Genomic DNA, 17,863 nt, shown 5'->3' with positions numbered 1-17,863 from the left:
AACATATGATTCCATAAGGAAACGCGATATACCAAAATTTAAAATTGAAATTTTTAGGGGTCCGCGACCGCTTCGAAGACCCCAAAAGGGGTCCACCAAGACAAAAAGGTTGAGAACCACTGCACTAGACATTAAAAAAAAATCTTTTGACTTATTTAAAAAACTTTACAAAAACCATCTAATTGCAGAATATTAAAGTTAATGCAGTTTTAATCGTTGACTATCAACACCTAATATTGGAACCTGAAATTTTGACATATAATGGATGCAAGTTTGTTTCTGTCTTGACTCTTTGTTGTAAGTGTAGATATTTTAGTGCAATGTTTACTAAATGTTTATCATCGACTTGGTTGAGGGTGGCTGCTTGACTCGAAGACCGTCATGGTCACTTCGCAGCTTCCCGTTGTGATTTACTTACTTCAAAGATGCAGTGTACATTTGTTATTTTTCTTTGTTTCAATTGTGTTCGTTAAGCGTACTGCATCATTTCATGATTTTGCTGTTATAATATTGCACAACAAAATAAACCAATCAATCAATATATATAGTTAAATCATTTTGAGTTTGGAGATGGGGTTGTGTCAGGTGACTGCCACACCACCTGTTATTGTATGCATGGCAAATAAATTGTGAATTTAGGTCATGTCTGAAGGTTTTTAGCGCAAATTGGTCTTAGAGCAAATTAGGTCAAGAGCATAATTGACATGCATCAATTTTTTATGCTCAATTGTTGATGTGAACAGGCCTCGAAATTCACGGCGGACATGTCCGCCGTCACAACATGTGATGTCCGCGGGAAGTACCATTTAGATCGGTCATATTTGTCCGCCGAGAAATAACAGAGGAACTAGCGATACAAATCGTCACTGCATAGCACGAACAATTGTTGCGAGAATATAATTTTCTCGCATTCTAGCGCATCTAGAATATGTGAACGCTGTATCCTTCAACTTCTATTCGAGCAGGAAAACTTTCGATTTTTACGTTGTTTCAACAATTGATGACATTGAATCACCGTAACAAAGAGCATTGTGACGCAAGAAGCCACACGACCTCGTTTGGTGGAAGTTAATCAGTTATGCGGCGTATTTAGCAGCCACATGGCGCTTTGACTCTTCAAGCGCACGTCGTTGGTCTGATGAAAGCCTTTCAGAATGACTTCGCTGAAATTCTAAAAAGTTGTCTAAACTGTAGCTATAGTTCTCAAATGGCGAAGAATTATCAGGATGAAGTAATTGAGCATGACGATCTGGGTTTTTTTTTTCGGTCATTTATCGGTTATTGACCGATTTTTTAGCAAAATGTCAGAAAAAAATATAGCCAATTCGGTCAAAATGTTCGAAAAAATATATAGACAATTCGGTCAAAATTTATCGGTTGCAAACTCCAACATGAAATCGCTTGCGTTGTTCAACTGCAGATAAACTTATGCGTTTGAGGTTAAATGCTGCATCATACAAAACATTCAATTATGACACGGCATACGCGCACTGGCACAGTAACGCGAAGCGAGCACGCTACAACGTGAGAAGTGAAATTGTTAAATTAAATCACTTTGTAATTGCGAACCATTAGAGCGTAGCCTAACGTGTTTTGTTTTTTTATTTGGTCATTCTTACTTGTTTTTATTCCTTTACGCTGTACTGTGTTTTTGTTTTGCTTTATTTTTGAACGTATGTTAGTGTACAATAAAAGATGTCTCCGGCCGGGTATTGCAAGGTTGAGTTTTGCTGATGAACGTTGAAGAAACGTTTGTCTGTTCAAACCTTTTTCAGATAAAACAAGACAACGTTTCTTAGCGAAACTTAATGTTGTAGCTAGACAGGAAGTGCAAATTTTGGTTTGTATCAGCTACTTGAAAGGAGATATTTTCATCAGAAAAAATGACCAAAATAAATAAAAAATGTCCGAATTTTTTCAAGTCATTTCAGACAAATGACCGAAAAGTCTCAGATGACGATTGACGATAAAACTGCCTTGAGTCCGCCTTGAGACTTAATTTGTCTGCCGAGATAGCTGCTCAGACCGGACACGTTTGTCCGCCGTCAACAAAAACGAATTTCGAGGCCTGTGTGAAGGGTGCAACTTAATTCGTACCCTGAACAATTCGTACCCTCATTTCGTACCCTGAAAAGATTTAGACAAAAAATAGCACAAAGCCGAAGTTGCTGATCGCAACAAAGTCGAAGTCACTAATTGGTGTTTCTGCAAAAATTTTAAAGTTAGGGTTGACCGGAAACTCCGATCCATGTGCTATTTTGGCTTTTTTTTTTTAAATTTCTTGATTTTTTCAGGGTACGAAATGAGGGTACGAATTAGGTTGCATCCGATGTGAAATATCTTTAACTTCATCAATTTTGTATAAACAAACAAGGCCATTGCGATGATATAAGCCATATGTTTGTATCAAGGTGAACATATTAAAACTAAAAGTTCATTTTCTGGAGATAAATGTAGCATAAAACAGGTAGAGTGGTGTTTGCACAGTTTTGATGTACGGTTGGGAGAAAATAGGGCTACTTCTTTATTATAACCTCTTTTTAGAGATAATTTTGGTACGACACATTTACTTGTGTTCATATTACTTCCTCTGCTTTTCAGTTCTACAAAGTATGGCTTGATGGTAGATGTATATAAATAAACTATTGCATCACTTTTACTTGTGAATCATGAATGTGCAAGGTCTGCTTGTATCAAGACTGTGTCAACGGTTGAATACTTGTTGGAAAATCAATATAGGTCGATATTCAGTTAACTGTAGCAAACTGCATCTACAGAAAGATTTTGCAAAGCTGAAACCATTTGCAAACCAATTTTTACAAACCAGTGGTTTTATCAGTGAAAAGTTTTATCCATGTCGCTACAAGTCAAAAACAGCTAGCAACATAGAGAAACGAAAAAGAATGCTACCACCATACTTGCAGTTACGTTCCGTCTGCATTGTTGTGACTAATGACAAACCTGTTGACCAAGATTCAGTTCTGAATAATTTGCCTTATTTAGAAGACATTGAAGATAATGTTATTGCCTGTTCACGTTACAATATGCAATTACCAACTGATTATTCTAGTGATAACTCATATAATTCCAATGAGATGGATAATTTAAATACAAAAAGTTTGTTTGATAATACTGAAAATATGTTTGAACTAAAACAATCAAAGGATATACAAGAGACATCTTCCTTGGTTGACAGTGCTGAAGTGGATGATATTTCTTCACCAGGCGAGGGAAGAAAAGAAAAGTTTTCATATAATGTGTTTCAAATTGAAGATACTGCAAAGACGATTGATGAATGGAGAGATATTCTTGATCAGCTTTCAGAGATTTGTGAAGAATATTCAAAAAATATTATCATCAAGTCACTAATGAGCTTGTTCCTTATTGGAAGAAGCGATGACTTGGGAAATGTGCTTACCACTCCTTTGCTGCAGTCTTTTGTAGATTATGTTGTGGAATATGATGATGTTCTTGAAATTGCACAACCTAGTTTAGTCATCTATTTAAATAATGTTATGCGGTTTAAAGAATATGATATGGCAATGGAATTGTACCGAAGAGTTAATAAGAAGATAAAAGTTTATTCAAAGAGCTTATTGTTCTTGTTCGTAGAAGCAGCAAATCTTCAGTCTATGGAAAGCAGCACTTACTGCACCAGTACTCCTGATGATCTGATGAAGATATGTCACACGTATGAAAGTATTGGCCTCATTGAAGGAATCGCACCTTTTTTATCTCTATATGGAGTCGGTGCGTTTAAAAGAAGAGACCCAGAAACAGGAATCAAAATAATGATGATTTTGTTAGAGAAAAATGAGTATTCACGAGTAGATGACCGTCTGATGGATGCTTTCCTAAGCTATCACAAGTACACCGATGATAATGTAAAGTGGGAAGGAAATTGCGAAGTTGTGGAAGCTTGTTTCAACTTCCTTTGTTCAAAATCTGTTCCTTTAAACAAAAACTGCGCCCGTTCTATTGGTAAATGGTTTCGCTCAATAAAGAATAGAAGTTGGTCGCTGGGTTGTTTTTCTAACAGAGAAATCAGTAAGGGATTTTGTCCTGTTAGCCATGTTCGAATTAACAAAAGCATTTTATCACAAAATGAATTTGAATGCTTAAAACAAGAAGTTTTACAGCTTCTCGTTACGCAAGTTTCACAGGATATTAATCCGAATGTCCACAATTATCTTGGTAAAGAGGCACCTGACTTATTCTATGTCTCTTCTTTACCGAGCTTCACCAACTTCTTGCATCACCTCAATGAAGAAGGCCCATTTGATTTGATCATTGATGGAATGAACTTGATTCACAGCACCTTTTCAAGCTTCTCAGAAACAAAGACATTTCTCGGGAAGCACCGATATGCGCAAGGCTTGACCAACCTCGGAAATATTTTAAAAGACTACCAAAGAACGCCTGGGAATGGTCAAAAGAAGATTTGTGTTGTTTTTCGAAAGCACTTGAAGAAACACGTGAAGATGGATGGTAGATTTCTTTTTGACTTGGCAGACATATACTTTACTGAGGCAGACAGTGCCGACGATGCTTTTATATTATATGCAGCAATAAGCAGTGGGCCCGACTGTTCCTTTAGTAGCAATGACCTGTTCCGTAATTACAGATATAAAGTAAGCCAATGGTGTGGGGCCGATATACTCAAAGTGTTTGACAAATACCAACAAACTCACCAAACATTTATTCTTCATGGCAGACGAAGGCAACCCTATCTTTCGTCAGCTGTCGCTTATGACACAGTGATACAAAAGTCTCCAAACGCCTGGCATGTTCCATATATTGATTCAACGCAACGAGTGACCAATATTCCTCAGGACTGGCTTTGTGCCACCACCCAAAGGAAAATTTCAAAACGTTATACTCAGAGAGCTGAAGCGTTGATCAGAGAAGACCCACGTCAAAATACCATGCAACGATAGGCAATTCATTGTGGCACAGAGGTCATGTCTCTTCACTGCCCCAGAGTCTCGTTGTTGGCTCGGACAACACAATAAGGGGACTATTTTTTCTGTTTTATCGACGCAAGAGTGCAATCTTGTTGATGGGAAACAAAACCATTGTCACAACAGCTCAAAAGATAATTATGAAACGAACCCTTAATGCTCAATCAAGTGAATGGCAACAAAGGGAGCAAATGAAATTTTGCGCAACACGAAATTATGGCTTCATATGTAAAAACCAGTTTTTGTTGTGTTTTAATCTGAGAGTGAAATTTACTTCAAAATCAGCGCTGGTTTCAGCCTTGAGCTTGTCAAACATCAAGCAAGCAACTCTGTAAAAATGCTTTGTAGAATTTCTGCAGCATGCTTTCTATTCTTTCTATTCCAACTAGTTCTTTGTTTTGTATACCGGTGCCCATTTTGATTGCATTTCATTTATCTAAATTATTTTGCAATTAACATATGACATTAGCAAAAAATTAACAGTTGGCTGCCATAGTTTTACCAATCAACTACTTTATACACTTGCTACAATTTTGGTAAAAAAATGATTTGCTTAAACCATAGACAAATAAAACCTAACAATTGGTTGGTTTTGAATCTTTATCCTCGGACTGACAAAGCCTTGATAATTCCTGGTAGTTTCGCATACTTGTAGAAGCTCTTGACGCAGGGCCGATAACCGAGATTGGCAGAGTGAAGTTTCCGATTGTTAAAGTGTTGTTGCTGGGGAATTATTCCATTTACTAGGTGCCGCTAAATGGAGAGCAGTTCTGAAAATGCGTTGCTCAAGCCCGAGAGTCGAACTTGCGCCTCTTGAGCTGGGCGCGTAACTACTGAGCTAACGGGGCGGACTTTAATTGCTGTAGTACAGCGTTCTGTAACCTTTTTGTCATTGCGGAAATCCTAATTTACTTTTGAGTTTGTCACAGAAACCCCACTAAGAAAAATTTAGATTAACAGTAACGATCTTGTCAATAACGTAACAATGAACAAGTGACGCAACTATCAATGTTTCTTTTTTCGGCATTGACTACTCAGCCTCTTGTTTAACTAACTGGCTTACTTGAAGTGTAAATGCGGCACGGCGACCTAAAAATTCAAAATGGTGCATCAATACACCGAAACGAGAAATTACGAGTACACCTTTAAAATCACTAAACCCCTGGTGAAGAGCACTGCTCCAATATGACCCATATAATGAATCTTTGAAAATTACCTCATCTGCCTTTTTAGAACTAGATGCAGTAGACGGTGGGGTGGCGCAGCGGATAAGGCGTTGGCTTTCCAATAATGCAAACCTGGTTCGACTCCCGGCTTCAGATGGTTGTTGAAAACACCGCTTACCCCTACCCATGGTGTTATAAGTGAGGTGGGCCCAATTGCTGAAGGAAAGGCGGCCAAGAGAAAGGAACTGGCCACCCTACTCTCCTTCTTGCCGAAGGCTTTGTAGCCTACAATTAGAACCTTTTCTTCTCATACATAACTTTACTTTTTAAAAGCTTTTGTGTATAACTTTTTTAGTTGCATACTTGTGTTGTAAAATGTACACATCATAAATGAAGCTTATGGGTTTTAATTGTTTCTCTGAAATTTAGTTTGTGCATCTCCAATCATCCACAAGGTCACGGCTGAGTAGCCTACGGTATCGTAGGCTATTAGGGGCGCAGTCGTTTTCGGTCCCGATGGTCTTCTTCACGTTAGTTACTGGGGCCGATCTATCTATACTATATCTTTTTATCACTTCAGCTTGGCGATGTTTGCCGGACTACTGAAGAGCAGATGTTCCACTTCATTTGGTGGACGAATGATGTTCGCTGCTCCGAATAGCTCAGTTGGTTGAACACCCGATATTATGAACGAACAGCAAGATGAAACAATGGTACTGCAGAATTGAGTACCGGTAACGCACTAGTAGTTTTCCATTTAGCAGCGCCTAATGAATGGAAACTACACTGCTAATCTTAGTGCCCGCGCCCGGCTCAAGATCACGCGGCACAAGTTCGACTCTCAAAGTGTGCGCTTGAGTAACGCATTCTAAGGACTGCTCTCCATTCGGCGGCACCTAGACCTAGTGAATGGAATAATTCCTCTGCAACAACACTTCAACAATCGGAAAACGTCACTCTGCCAATCTCGGTAACCGGCCCTGTGTCAAAGGCTACAAGTAGGCTATGCGAAACTACCAGGAATAACCAATCAAAGGCTTTGTCAGTCCGAGAATAAAGATTTTAAACCAACCAAACTGCCACAAGCTTGCAAAATGTCAAAACCATTCACAAAAAGAATGACATTTATTCTACATTTTCGACAATATTTCCACTGACCTAAATAAAGTACGGTACGTGAAGCGTGGCACCAAAGGAACCACTTGTTCAAAATAAAGTGGCTGTTCAAACGTCATATGACGCCAGTTTTGCCCCTTGCCGATATATAACAACAAATAAAGTTTGCTATCTATGGCGATTCTGGTATTCCCAAAAACCGCCATCGGTTACGATGTTTGAACAGCTATCTTGACATTTCCATCACCAATGAAAGGGAGTGTCACCCATACCCAGCAGCGCTGATAGGGATACTTTTGGACCAGGAGTTTAAAGAAACCACATCGTATTCTTTGGGTAGCCTATAGTGTGTTTTCCTCAGAAGTGTTTGATTTGGTACCCGGTCCAAATTACCTTCTCAACGGCGCTGCATATATCAACACATTCCCTTCCGGCCCATGAGTGAGCAAGCTGTTCAAAGGATGCCCTCGGAAGTGTCAGAACTGGAAAATTGAGCGAAAATGACACTTGAACAGCCAACAAATGTATCAGCGGCACTCTCATGTGGAATACAGATTACGTGACATCGAATGATCAACGGTCACACGATAACGTACACAGGGCCAAATATCAAGTACAACTCAGCAATGACGAGCCTAATAATGTTCTCTGCTGTCGTTATTCTGATAAAAAAATTGTCCGACTCTATTTATTGTGTTGCACTTAGCAGATAAACAATGTTGCTCTCAATATTCGGCTTGAATAAGTAGCAACATAATAGGCACTGTCTAACAAATCTAAGTGTAAAATACGAGCGGCTGTGGTTCCAAGATCAAGGCGATGTTGGCACTTCATCAGTTGCAGCAATGCATTTGAAGAATAGCTTCAAAAACTTACATACCAGTAATGATGATATACTTAAATGTAAACGATTTACTCAGGGAACAACATTCGAGGTTGACTGAGTTGCTTTTCAAAATTGCCTACGTTCCATTTTATTCCAGTTGAAAAGTGTGGAGTTGATGAACAATTAATCCGACTCGATTATGATGTCAATTTGTAACAGAATAATGTATAGGGTCAATATTGCATGAATATTCGCTTAGAACCATTTCTGACAACAAATCAACCAGTTTTACACTGATTTCACGTCTGCAGACGTTGAATCAATGTAAAAACAGTTTATTTGCTGTCTTGGGTCGTCATTTAACATGAAAGGTCGTCATTAACATAACTCTTACTAAACCAAAGTGTTTAGCAAACTCTTTTCTCAAATTTGGCTTTCAACAGTAGGATTGTTCGAAACGAAATCAAGACAAAAAACTTTGTGTCTCAACGAAATATATTTAATTTGAACAATAGTCCTACAAACATTACGGAAATCCAAATAAATTTGAATGTTTATTGCGAAGTACGTTTACTTGTCATTTGCTCGGTCAAATTAGCTCTTCTGCTCTGACCCACACGTGCTCAACAAATTCTGTGTTTTTCAACTTTCTATGACTAATGACTATGCTGTAACTCTTCAATAAACAAATGCAATACTATGTAAGCTAAGAAAAACACAATTTAAAATAAAAACATCAATACTAAAGTGGTGATTGCAGAATTCTTCATTTTTGCTACAGTTATTACATTTCAATAACTGAAATAAAGAAATTTCACAAACAGTGCAATGGTACTGAAACTTTAGACGCGGCAGTGGCGTATATTGTGACTGGTAGCTCCCGTTTGGTCTTTTAGGTAAAATTCAATCTCACAAATAAGCAATATAAATTCACGAGCTTATGGTCAAATAGGAGTTGTCGCTCAAATCACGTGACCAATAATTGTGTGCAATGCTTATATGAATGACGATTACAACGGTAAGCGAGGTATTTGTCATTTGATGCCAACTATCGGATAAGGTAGGTCAGGAACTCATGCTGCCAACCTCCTCATCATTTGTGAGAATACAGTTCTATCAACCGTTGATGAAATGTTTTCTGACACATATTTAAAGAAAAAGTGTAAACCTACAAGTTACTAGAAACACAATGAACTCATCAACTCTGTGCAATTGCAATCTGTACCGCATTCAGTTTTTACTCAGAAACTTTAAACAACAACACACTCAACGTTAAAGCCGGACCACTACTCAGAATACTGTGCTAACGGCTACACATCAATGCATGCAGAAAAACAACATCGAACACATGTGTGTTTCAAAAATAATCCAGGGCTGAAGTAGGCAAGTGAGTGTGCAGTCGTTTCTGTTTCGCCTCTTTAAATCACCAATCCATTCCAGCTTTATCTCCGAGGTGAAAAAACGTTTCGGTACACCATGATTAGGTTTTAAAATGTTAAAATAACTTTAATCCCAGCGAATTCTCGGTGGTGAATTGAGATATGTTTGCACCATTTTCATAGCAGGCCACCCTATTTTGTAATTACAGTAGAACTCGGTTAATCCGGATTCGATTTGACCGGCGATTCCATCCGGATTAGGCGAAGATCCGGATTAACCGATGACGGTTCTATCAAACCTGACTCATTTGTACTTCCAGTTTCATCCGGATTAGGCGAAGATCCGGATTAACCGAGTTCTAAAATGTCAAAACTGAAACTAAGAAGTTAATAGTCTACGACAAAACAATTGGATAACAACAGCACCTGTTCACGAAAACCTCAAGCTTACGCTTACTGGAAAATGACGTAAGTGAAAAAACATAAAAATTAAGTAGATGAAAAGTGCACAAACAGAAATATACAAATCCCATTTTTCAGTTTCAAAATTCTATTTAACATTCATTCAACATTACATTATGTTAAAGAAACGTAAAGTAATCAGAACTTTTAAACCGCATGTACACAACAGCATCAGGCTGAGCTGCTGGCAGAAGTGGAACCTCCAATCCTGGTTTGAACAGTCGCAGAACCCTCGCGAACGTTCGCGGAACTCTCGCGAACGTTTGCGGAACCGGCAGATGACATTGATCGACCTGTTGAATATTAACAGGACATTTATGAATTGTAAGTTGACGGATGGAGTGAGGTGGTATGGGCATGTTTTGAGGAGGGATGAAGATAATGCTTTGAAGAGGGATGAAGATGATGTTTTGAGGAGGGATAAAGATAATGCTTTGAAGAGGGATGAAGATGATGTTTCGAGGAGGGATGAAGATGATGTTTTGAGAAAGGATAAAGATGATGTTTTGAGAAGAGCGCTGGAGTTGTGAGTGGAGGGTCGTAGGAAACAAGGAAGACCCAAGAAAACGTGGAAAAGGCAAGTTGAGGAGGAAAGCAGTAAAATCGGCTTGACAAGAGAGGATGCATTAGACAGGTCGATGCAGAGGTGGATCCGGCCACCCTTGATAAGGGGGAGGTCACCGGATTAAAACAATTGGGACAGCTGATTCTAAAGTGGCCCAAGTTAAAAAAGTGGATTTGAGATCATCAAGTCCAAAGACCCATGCCACGACAAACATTGCCACTGAAGGTTTGCAATCTTTATTTTAATAAAGGTCGTCGTCAGCGTATGCTCAAATTCTATGAATGGAGACAAAGGACCAGATGAACTTCAATTGGACAAGTTAATAAAGGTTGTATGCCCTAATGAACATTAATAAAGATTGCAAAGAAGTTCATTTTCACACGAGTCATTTTGTTTGTTTGCTTCTAATTGTTGTGGGTTTGACACCTGTCAGAAGATACTTCATTTTCTTGATTAATAAAGATTGCAAACCTTCAGCGACAACGTCCACCACAGCAAGAATATCCAAACTCGATTATCTCAAAATCACTGTTTTGGCTTGGGCCACTTTAGAATCAGCTGTCCCAATTATTACTACTTTAAGTAGGATACCACAAGACTCCAGGGCCGTTTATAGGATAATTTGGGACCCGTACCAATGAGATCACCGAGCCCCAGATTAAGGCACTTCTAAAAAAATGCTAAACTTCTAATATCCAAATCAAACGCGATGATTTTTTTCATATTTCCGGGCCACTTAAAAAAGTTACGGTCTCCTAAAGTCATTCCGGGTCCAAAATTATCCCGTCAACGCTATTGCATGATACATCTGAGAGTTTGAAGTAAGGATATCCTGCGCTAGATAGGGTGACAATTGATTAATACTTGCTATTATATATACAGGAAGACTTGTTTAAGGGTGTTGGGCGATATTTGTTATTCATCTCTTATGAAAGATCATACTTTGATGTTCACCTGAGAGGTAGTTAGGCATAGAACTTGTCTTTGAACATATATTAATCGTAAGAAAGCAGGCCCGGATTTAGGGGGGGGCAGAGGGGGCAGGTGCCCCGGGCCCCCCGACTTTTGAAGGGCCCCCCTACGTGGAAAAAACGTGATTTTGTGTTATTTTTTCTTCCTTTCAACCTCTGAAGTTTCTGCAAAATGCTGTGCAGTGCTGGATTGATGCTACTGTAGACGCAAAGGTGGTTTTTCGCGCCGTAGGCGAGAAATTTTTTTTTGCAGGGGGGCCCCCGATCTAAAAGTGCCCCGGGCCCCCCATCAGCTAAATCCGGCCCTGTAAGAAAGTGAGAATTTTGGAATTGCAACCAGCAAAATACTTTGATTTCAAGATAACCACAAGTTAGATAGAATCGTAGTTCATGCCTGACCTGACTGGGGTCGAGTTCCGCGTCGGGCGCTGGAGACAATCGAAGCATCCGAATCCCATCTCTCTAGTTCTTCTCTCACCAGTCTCTCCATTTGCTCTCGATGGAGCTCGTCATCCGAACGACCATTTCGCTCATCCTTACGTCATAATTACGATTTTAAAACCTTCCACCGAACACTTGATGGCGATATAGTGCACAGATATTGTTTACGAGATGAATCGAGAGCTATTTGTTTACAGGGGTCGGTCTACCAGGATAGCTGATTAAATTACAGACTATTTAATTTTTTATCAGCAACAAACGACTCATCTAGCGTTCATTAAAGTGAAGTTTCTAAACTTGCATTTTGCGAGGTTTTTCATAGCTCGAAGCTGCAGTTTTTTTTCCTTCTTTTGAAAATACTTTATCACATTTAAGTTCACTTAATTCTTACGACAACCTCCTGTACAGAGTCACACGAAAAGTGCTGCAGCTTCGAGCAATGAAAAACCTCGCTATCTTTCAATTTCTGTACCACAAATCAACTTTCTAAATAAACTTGTAAACGAACTTTTTAAACTTCGAATTTTTGGAGTAGTTGCAACAACAACAGTTGCCATTTATACTGCTCTTGTCTATTTCCAACACGCAAATCATTCCTTTATTACATTGATTTAACGTCTGCAAAGATTAAATCAATGTTAAAAGGAACTCATGTGCTGACAAACTTGCTACTACTCAACTTTCCTGAACTGTGGTCAGAGATCTTAGAACGCCGCGCACCTGCTACATTGTAAGCACATTCTAGGTCTGCTTCATTATAAGTTATTTAAAGCTAACTAAACCTTAAGAGTAAGCTGACCATGAAAATTGCAATCAAACACTTCAAAGCATTTACGCCAGTTTGATTTGATTTATTTTGATTTTTTTCATTTTTTTTTCACTTTAACTGTTTTTAAATTTTATTTCTGTCTTGTTCTTTCATTATTCCTTTTTTTGATTCTCTTCTCTCCTCATGATGTTCCTTGACTATTTTCTTTTTCTCCTCACTTTTTCTTCTCCTTCTCTCTTCCTTTCTTAATCTTTTTCTCTCCTGATGAGCTGTTTCATCTTTCTAAAAGTCAATGAAGCTTGAGCAACGTTGTTATAATATTCTTTTACGTTAAACTACCCGCACAGTTATATCTCTAACGTCACATCTTATCTGCAATTTCATGATTATCTACTTTCTGCATGTACCTGAACAAAACAAGTGGTATGACATTATAACAAGGTAAACTCTAAGGGCATGTTATCCGTTATATTAACTCAAGAAAGTAAGATTAAAACAAGTTTTTTCAATTATCTGTAAATAGAATTTCATTACACTGCGTCGCAAAAATGTCGTAAAGACTTTAGGAAATAAAAAAGCTTGTCCAGGCAAGTATCCGCTCTACAGCTATTTCAAATTATTGCTGATAATTTACAGTAACAATGCCATGCTGGTTAAACCAGCCTTGATACAACGCTACGTAATTTAAGCTAAATGATTGGGCAATTATTGTTCCAACTTTTAAGCATGTGCTGTAGCCTACATACGTCTTACAAAAACACAAATGTTAGCCACGTGCCCTTGGCAGGGGTGGAACCGATACCCTCTCAACCACGGTGTAGGTTCTCACACCATTCAGTCACACAACCAACAAGATTTGGTTTATATTCCGTCAATTATCTCGTGCAATACCAACCCTTAAAAAGGATAGAATTTTTATGGATGGGTGGAAATTCAAACGTATTTCCCATACACTAGTTCCCCTTCATCTTACAAAGTGACCAGAAGTCAGAAAGTTCATTTTAGGTCTATGCCTGTCTATCATTTCACTGACAATACAATTACCATGGAAACTAACTACCATGGTTAGTAAGTTTAGCTTGACATTTAGCAATCATTCCTGCTGGTACCTCTGTGATGTTGTCAAGGAGTTTTCCCATCGTCTCTCTCCTCTTCAGCTTCGCGCGTTCCATCGCTTCCAATTTAACAATCACGGCATCGATCTTGGACACGATGGTTCCGATGCTGTGTTCCATACGATCTACACGTCGTGCTAGTCTGCACACACCATCAACACAAGTTTATTGACCACGCTGGCAAAAAGGTTTCACCAAAACCCACATGTTGCATAAGACAAGCAAAATAGAACTGCAAGCGATACTGCTTGCCAAAGTAGAAGTTAGTCATTCGCTGTTGTTTGAAAGTTTATTATTAGCTGTTTACTTCACAATGTAGATTTTAACGACCTGTTTCAGTCTGATGATGCGAGCTAGCTGTGGTAATAGCGAATTTCACTAGGTTTCGGAACACAGTTCCCTAGTCATGTGCTATGACGAATGGTGTTGAATTACTGGCTGCTTATTTCGCTGTTGTTTCAAGTTACCTTGTTGCTGATTATGAAATTGGTTGTTTCAGATGTCTCAACTGCAGGTAGAAAAAAGGGGGAGAAGGCCACAACCCCATTAATACGTTTGTGACTTCACTAACAACATTGTTGTTCATAATCTTACTGTTGAGTGTTGATCCTACTACCGTTAAGTCAAATACGTCTCGGGGGGTTGAATTCCCTCGACTACGCCCTTGGCCGTCATCATCATCGCCTCATGCTGAGATACTGATGCAACACCGTTCTATTGCCAATGCGAGCCCCGTAAGGCGGCGGTAGATATCCGCTACAACGAGTATCAGAGAGAGGCTGATATCACGGTTGGTCGTCAATGATAAGTACATGATCGGGAAAAGGATTGAACACGCAATCGAATGATCTAACGAACATTTGCACAACTTTATCAAACCACACACCAACCGAGTCTTTGTGTCACGTAACAAGAAAACGTGACCATGACGTCATGGAATTACTCGTTATTATTATAACAATGATTGCAGCAGCAGACAGAATATGCTGTGCAGATAAAGCAAGAGAAAACCATAAGAATTAGGGTTCAACTGGGACCCTTTATGGTCGACCAAATCACCAGACAGGGAATCGAACCCACGTGACTTTATGGGAGACAATTTCACCCGGTGGTTCTTAAACTTTTTTACCATGGGGCCCCTTTAGTTCCCTTAACATAATGGAGGACATTCATTTTTAAAACAAGAAAAATTTAAAAAATGGCGGTACAATAACTGACCAATAATTGCGCACACACCCAGGATCAACAGACCCCAGTTCGAGACCCATGAGGTCAAATGCTAATCACCGGATCGGCTATCCGGGATCTACTCACACTTGGAAGTCTTCCTTGGATACCATGTTCTTCATACACGGCCGCCCAACTTCAAAGTCATCCTCATCATCACTCTCGTTGGCCGACTCGTGGCTGATATGGGAAGCCGCCCCTTTAGAATGGGCCGATGGGGGGCGAGCCAAGGTTGGGGCGTCTGTCTTGTTCAGTTCAATCTCTTCCAATTCGTTAGAAAGCTCAGCCTGAACATTATAAAGATTTATTTTTAGTTTATAAGATTCCAGCCATTTCTATTGCTGCCAACTACGAGTTATCCCGCAGCATCGTGATGCTATTCGCCATCGCTTGACGTCACAAAAGATTAAAAGACCAGCTGTGTTGTCATTGGCTGCCTACTTTAATTTTAAGTTCATGAAATTCTCATAAAATTAATGTAATAATAACTGTTTCAGCGTAAGACTGGCATTCAGAACATCAACGCTACGAGCTTTCAACAATAAAACTGAGAACGACAAAGTTAATTCTCCAGTTCAACTCCTTCATTACTGTTGGCCAAGTCGGATAAAGACTTCGATATCTATCAAAAATTTCATTGAAAATGTCTTCGTTCGTATTTGCTAAAGCTGATAGGCACTTACCTTTTGTTCATCCAACTCCAGCTAGCGGCGTATAACATTAATAATTGATTAAATTTATAAGTTATTCATCATTTCCTTGATAACAAGGCCATTACTAAACAAGAATAGAACGCGTATGTAAAATTAAGCACAATCAGCTTGTACCGACGTCAATGGGAATGGAAATATCGTGTCCAGAAGTGAAGCCACAACTCACCATCGCCATTTACAGCTTTAATGCCAATTTTTTATTGAACTTTGTGTTTTAATAAGATTATAGAGAAATAAAACAGAGTAACCTTAGCTGGTTTAACATACTTTTTTACACACAGACAATATAACATAATTAAAATAAACTCAAACGTTTTCGACACGTACGTGTGTCCTCATCATACAATAAGACTAAATTAACAATATGAAAGCAACTTAAATAAAATGAGTTAATTTGAAGATCAAATTCGCAATTCGTTTGCATTATTATGACGTGCATTGCAAGCAATTATTGCCTGATAATAATATAAAGCGGGTGTCTTTAATTATGAAGCAACTTGGCAACTAGAGTTGGAAATTTTGTATTTGTTGTTTATTTTAATCGCGGCTACTTTAGTCGTTTTTAATAAAAGTTTTGTTCTGAATAGCGCGCTCTCTGGGGCGAAACCATCAAGCTCAAGGAAATGTATTCACAATCGACGAGTAGGCATCATTCCATCACAATTTATTATGAGCCCGGCGTCCAACCGCGGCTCTAGTAGAACCGATAACGAACAAAGGTATCACAACACCAGCTTCCCAGACAGCAAAATCCGTCATTTTTGCTTTGTTTGATTTAACGTCAGCAACTTTAAGCGTTAAAATTGACATCTTTGAGTTACTTTACGAAATTTAAACTTAACCCATTTATGCCTAGCGTCCTATATGTAGGACACCTACTCAAATTAAAACTTTTCTTCGCACGTTCAGTTTTTAGATTTTGATGAAGTCACAATACGTTTATGAGTATTTTTGCAGCATATATCACAACTTTTTTCAAAAATTGCTTGTTTTGTTGAGACTTGACATCATTTTCAATTTTCCCGATTTTGCTAATTATGAAATTTTGAAGATGTATGTCGAATTATATCAATAAATTCGCATATGCAAATAAGCTTCCAAAAATATTTGTCATTGTCTTTATTCGTTATGTATCAACATATTTTACAGCAAAGGTTTAAATTTAATTGGCAGCAAAGTTTTCGAGAAAATTGATTCAAAAGATTGGTGTCCTATATAGGTCGCTAGGCACACGTGTTAGCAAAATGAAGCAAAAGCGACAATCAATTCTCACGCATCAAGTGGTATCAAACAGCGATTCCCTATGATTTCTACGCTGTATAACAATGTAGTTGTGTTTGTTTTTAGAACAATAACATAATTATCGTAATTTACTGAAATTTTTGATAATTTTTTAGTTCTCTCTTGGCGTTTTTACATGGAAGGCATCTTGACGTAGGCGAATTCGGCCTCAAAGCGATTTCGATCCGCTAAATGACTTATTTCAGTGATGTGTTGCTTTACTAATTTTCATCTTCGTATTTTGTGAACTTTCGTTTCAATAAAATGCTCGATGACAAGAGATTTCCCATTTATCACTTTGAGCGATAACGATTATGCCTACGCATTACGCACAAGAAACTTGCGAAATTTGATAGCGGATTTGCCTAGCGTCCTATATGTAGGACGGTCTTTTTCTCGACCAGTACTAACATAATTAAGAAAAAATTAATTGTGAAATCTTTTTTAGGTCATGATTATGCAATACTTAAATTTTCAAAAAAAAATTTTAAGTACTTTCACTTTCGGCACAAATGGGTTAAGGTCACTCATCAAGCTTTGGAGATGAATTTCTCTGAAAAATGTCCGTGACTACAAAAAGTTGAGAATCACTACCTTAAACCCTACACATGGTAACTACAAGCATTTGCTTTGAAACTACAAATTGAGCCGTGCACCAATTTGAACCGTGGCACCAACCTTGTGCTTTTCGAGATCGGCGTGTAATTTGCGCTGTTCATCTCCACTGAGGATCATGTCGCCATCTTGATCATACTTGGCGAACACGGCTTCGATCTCGGCGTCTGGAATGCCACGCCTGGAATGCAGACAGTTGGTGCGATTGAAATCACCTCCCAAGACAAACTGATTGCTTACGTCCAAGGTTAAATCA

The 17,863-nt window shown here is 38.6% G+C and overlaps 2 protein-coding genes across 4 annotated transcripts in view; one reads left to right on the top strand and one right to left on the bottom strand.

Moving 5' to 3' along the window:
- The first annotated feature begins 2,650 nt into the window (after nt 1-2,650).
- LOC145765118 (uncharacterized) lies at nt 2,651-6,655 on the top strand. The gene has a single exon (XM_082576871.1). It carries the CDS (start codon nt 2,670-2,672, stop codon nt 4,935-4,937), a length of 2,268 nt encoding a protein of 755 aa, XP_082432997.1. The 5' UTR covers nt 2,651-2,669; the 3' UTR covers nt 4,938-6,655.
- A 578-nt stretch (nt 6,656-7,233) lies between these two features.
- LOC145786090 (polycystin-2-like protein 1) overlaps nt 7,234-17,863 on the bottom strand; it is a 29,187-nt gene continuing 18,557 nt past the window's right edge. For 2 of the 3 annotated variants that reach the window (XM_082597746.1, XM_082597737.1), the window contains 5 exons: nt 17,671-17,788; nt 15,086-15,285; nt 13,766-13,913; nt 11,846-11,981; nt 7,234-10,203 (listed from right to left, as the gene is read on the bottom strand). In XM_082597746.1, coding sequence (XP_082453872.1) covers nt 10,082-10,203; nt 11,846-11,981; nt 13,766-13,913; nt 15,086-15,285; nt 17,671-17,788 — 724 coding nt within the window. In that variant the 3' untranslated portion in view covers nt 7,234-10,081. Of the gene's footprint in view, nt 10,204-11,845; nt 11,982-12,430; nt 12,939-13,765; nt 13,914-15,085; nt 15,286-17,670; nt 17,789-17,863 lie in introns of those variants that run through there. The other variant, XM_082597752.1, reaches the window with a different exon arrangement.

Source organism: Aplidium turbinatum, chromosome 2 (assembly GCF_918807975.1).
Source record: "Aplidium turbinatum chromosome 2, kaAplTurb1.1, whole genome shotgun sequence".
Classification (NCBI taxonomy): Eukaryota; Metazoa; Chordata; class Ascidiacea; order Aplousobranchia; family Polyclinidae; genus Aplidium; species Aplidium turbinatum.
The sequence above is the reverse complement of the archived record's forward strand: the minus strand, read 5'-3'. Positions and strand labels throughout refer to the sequence as shown.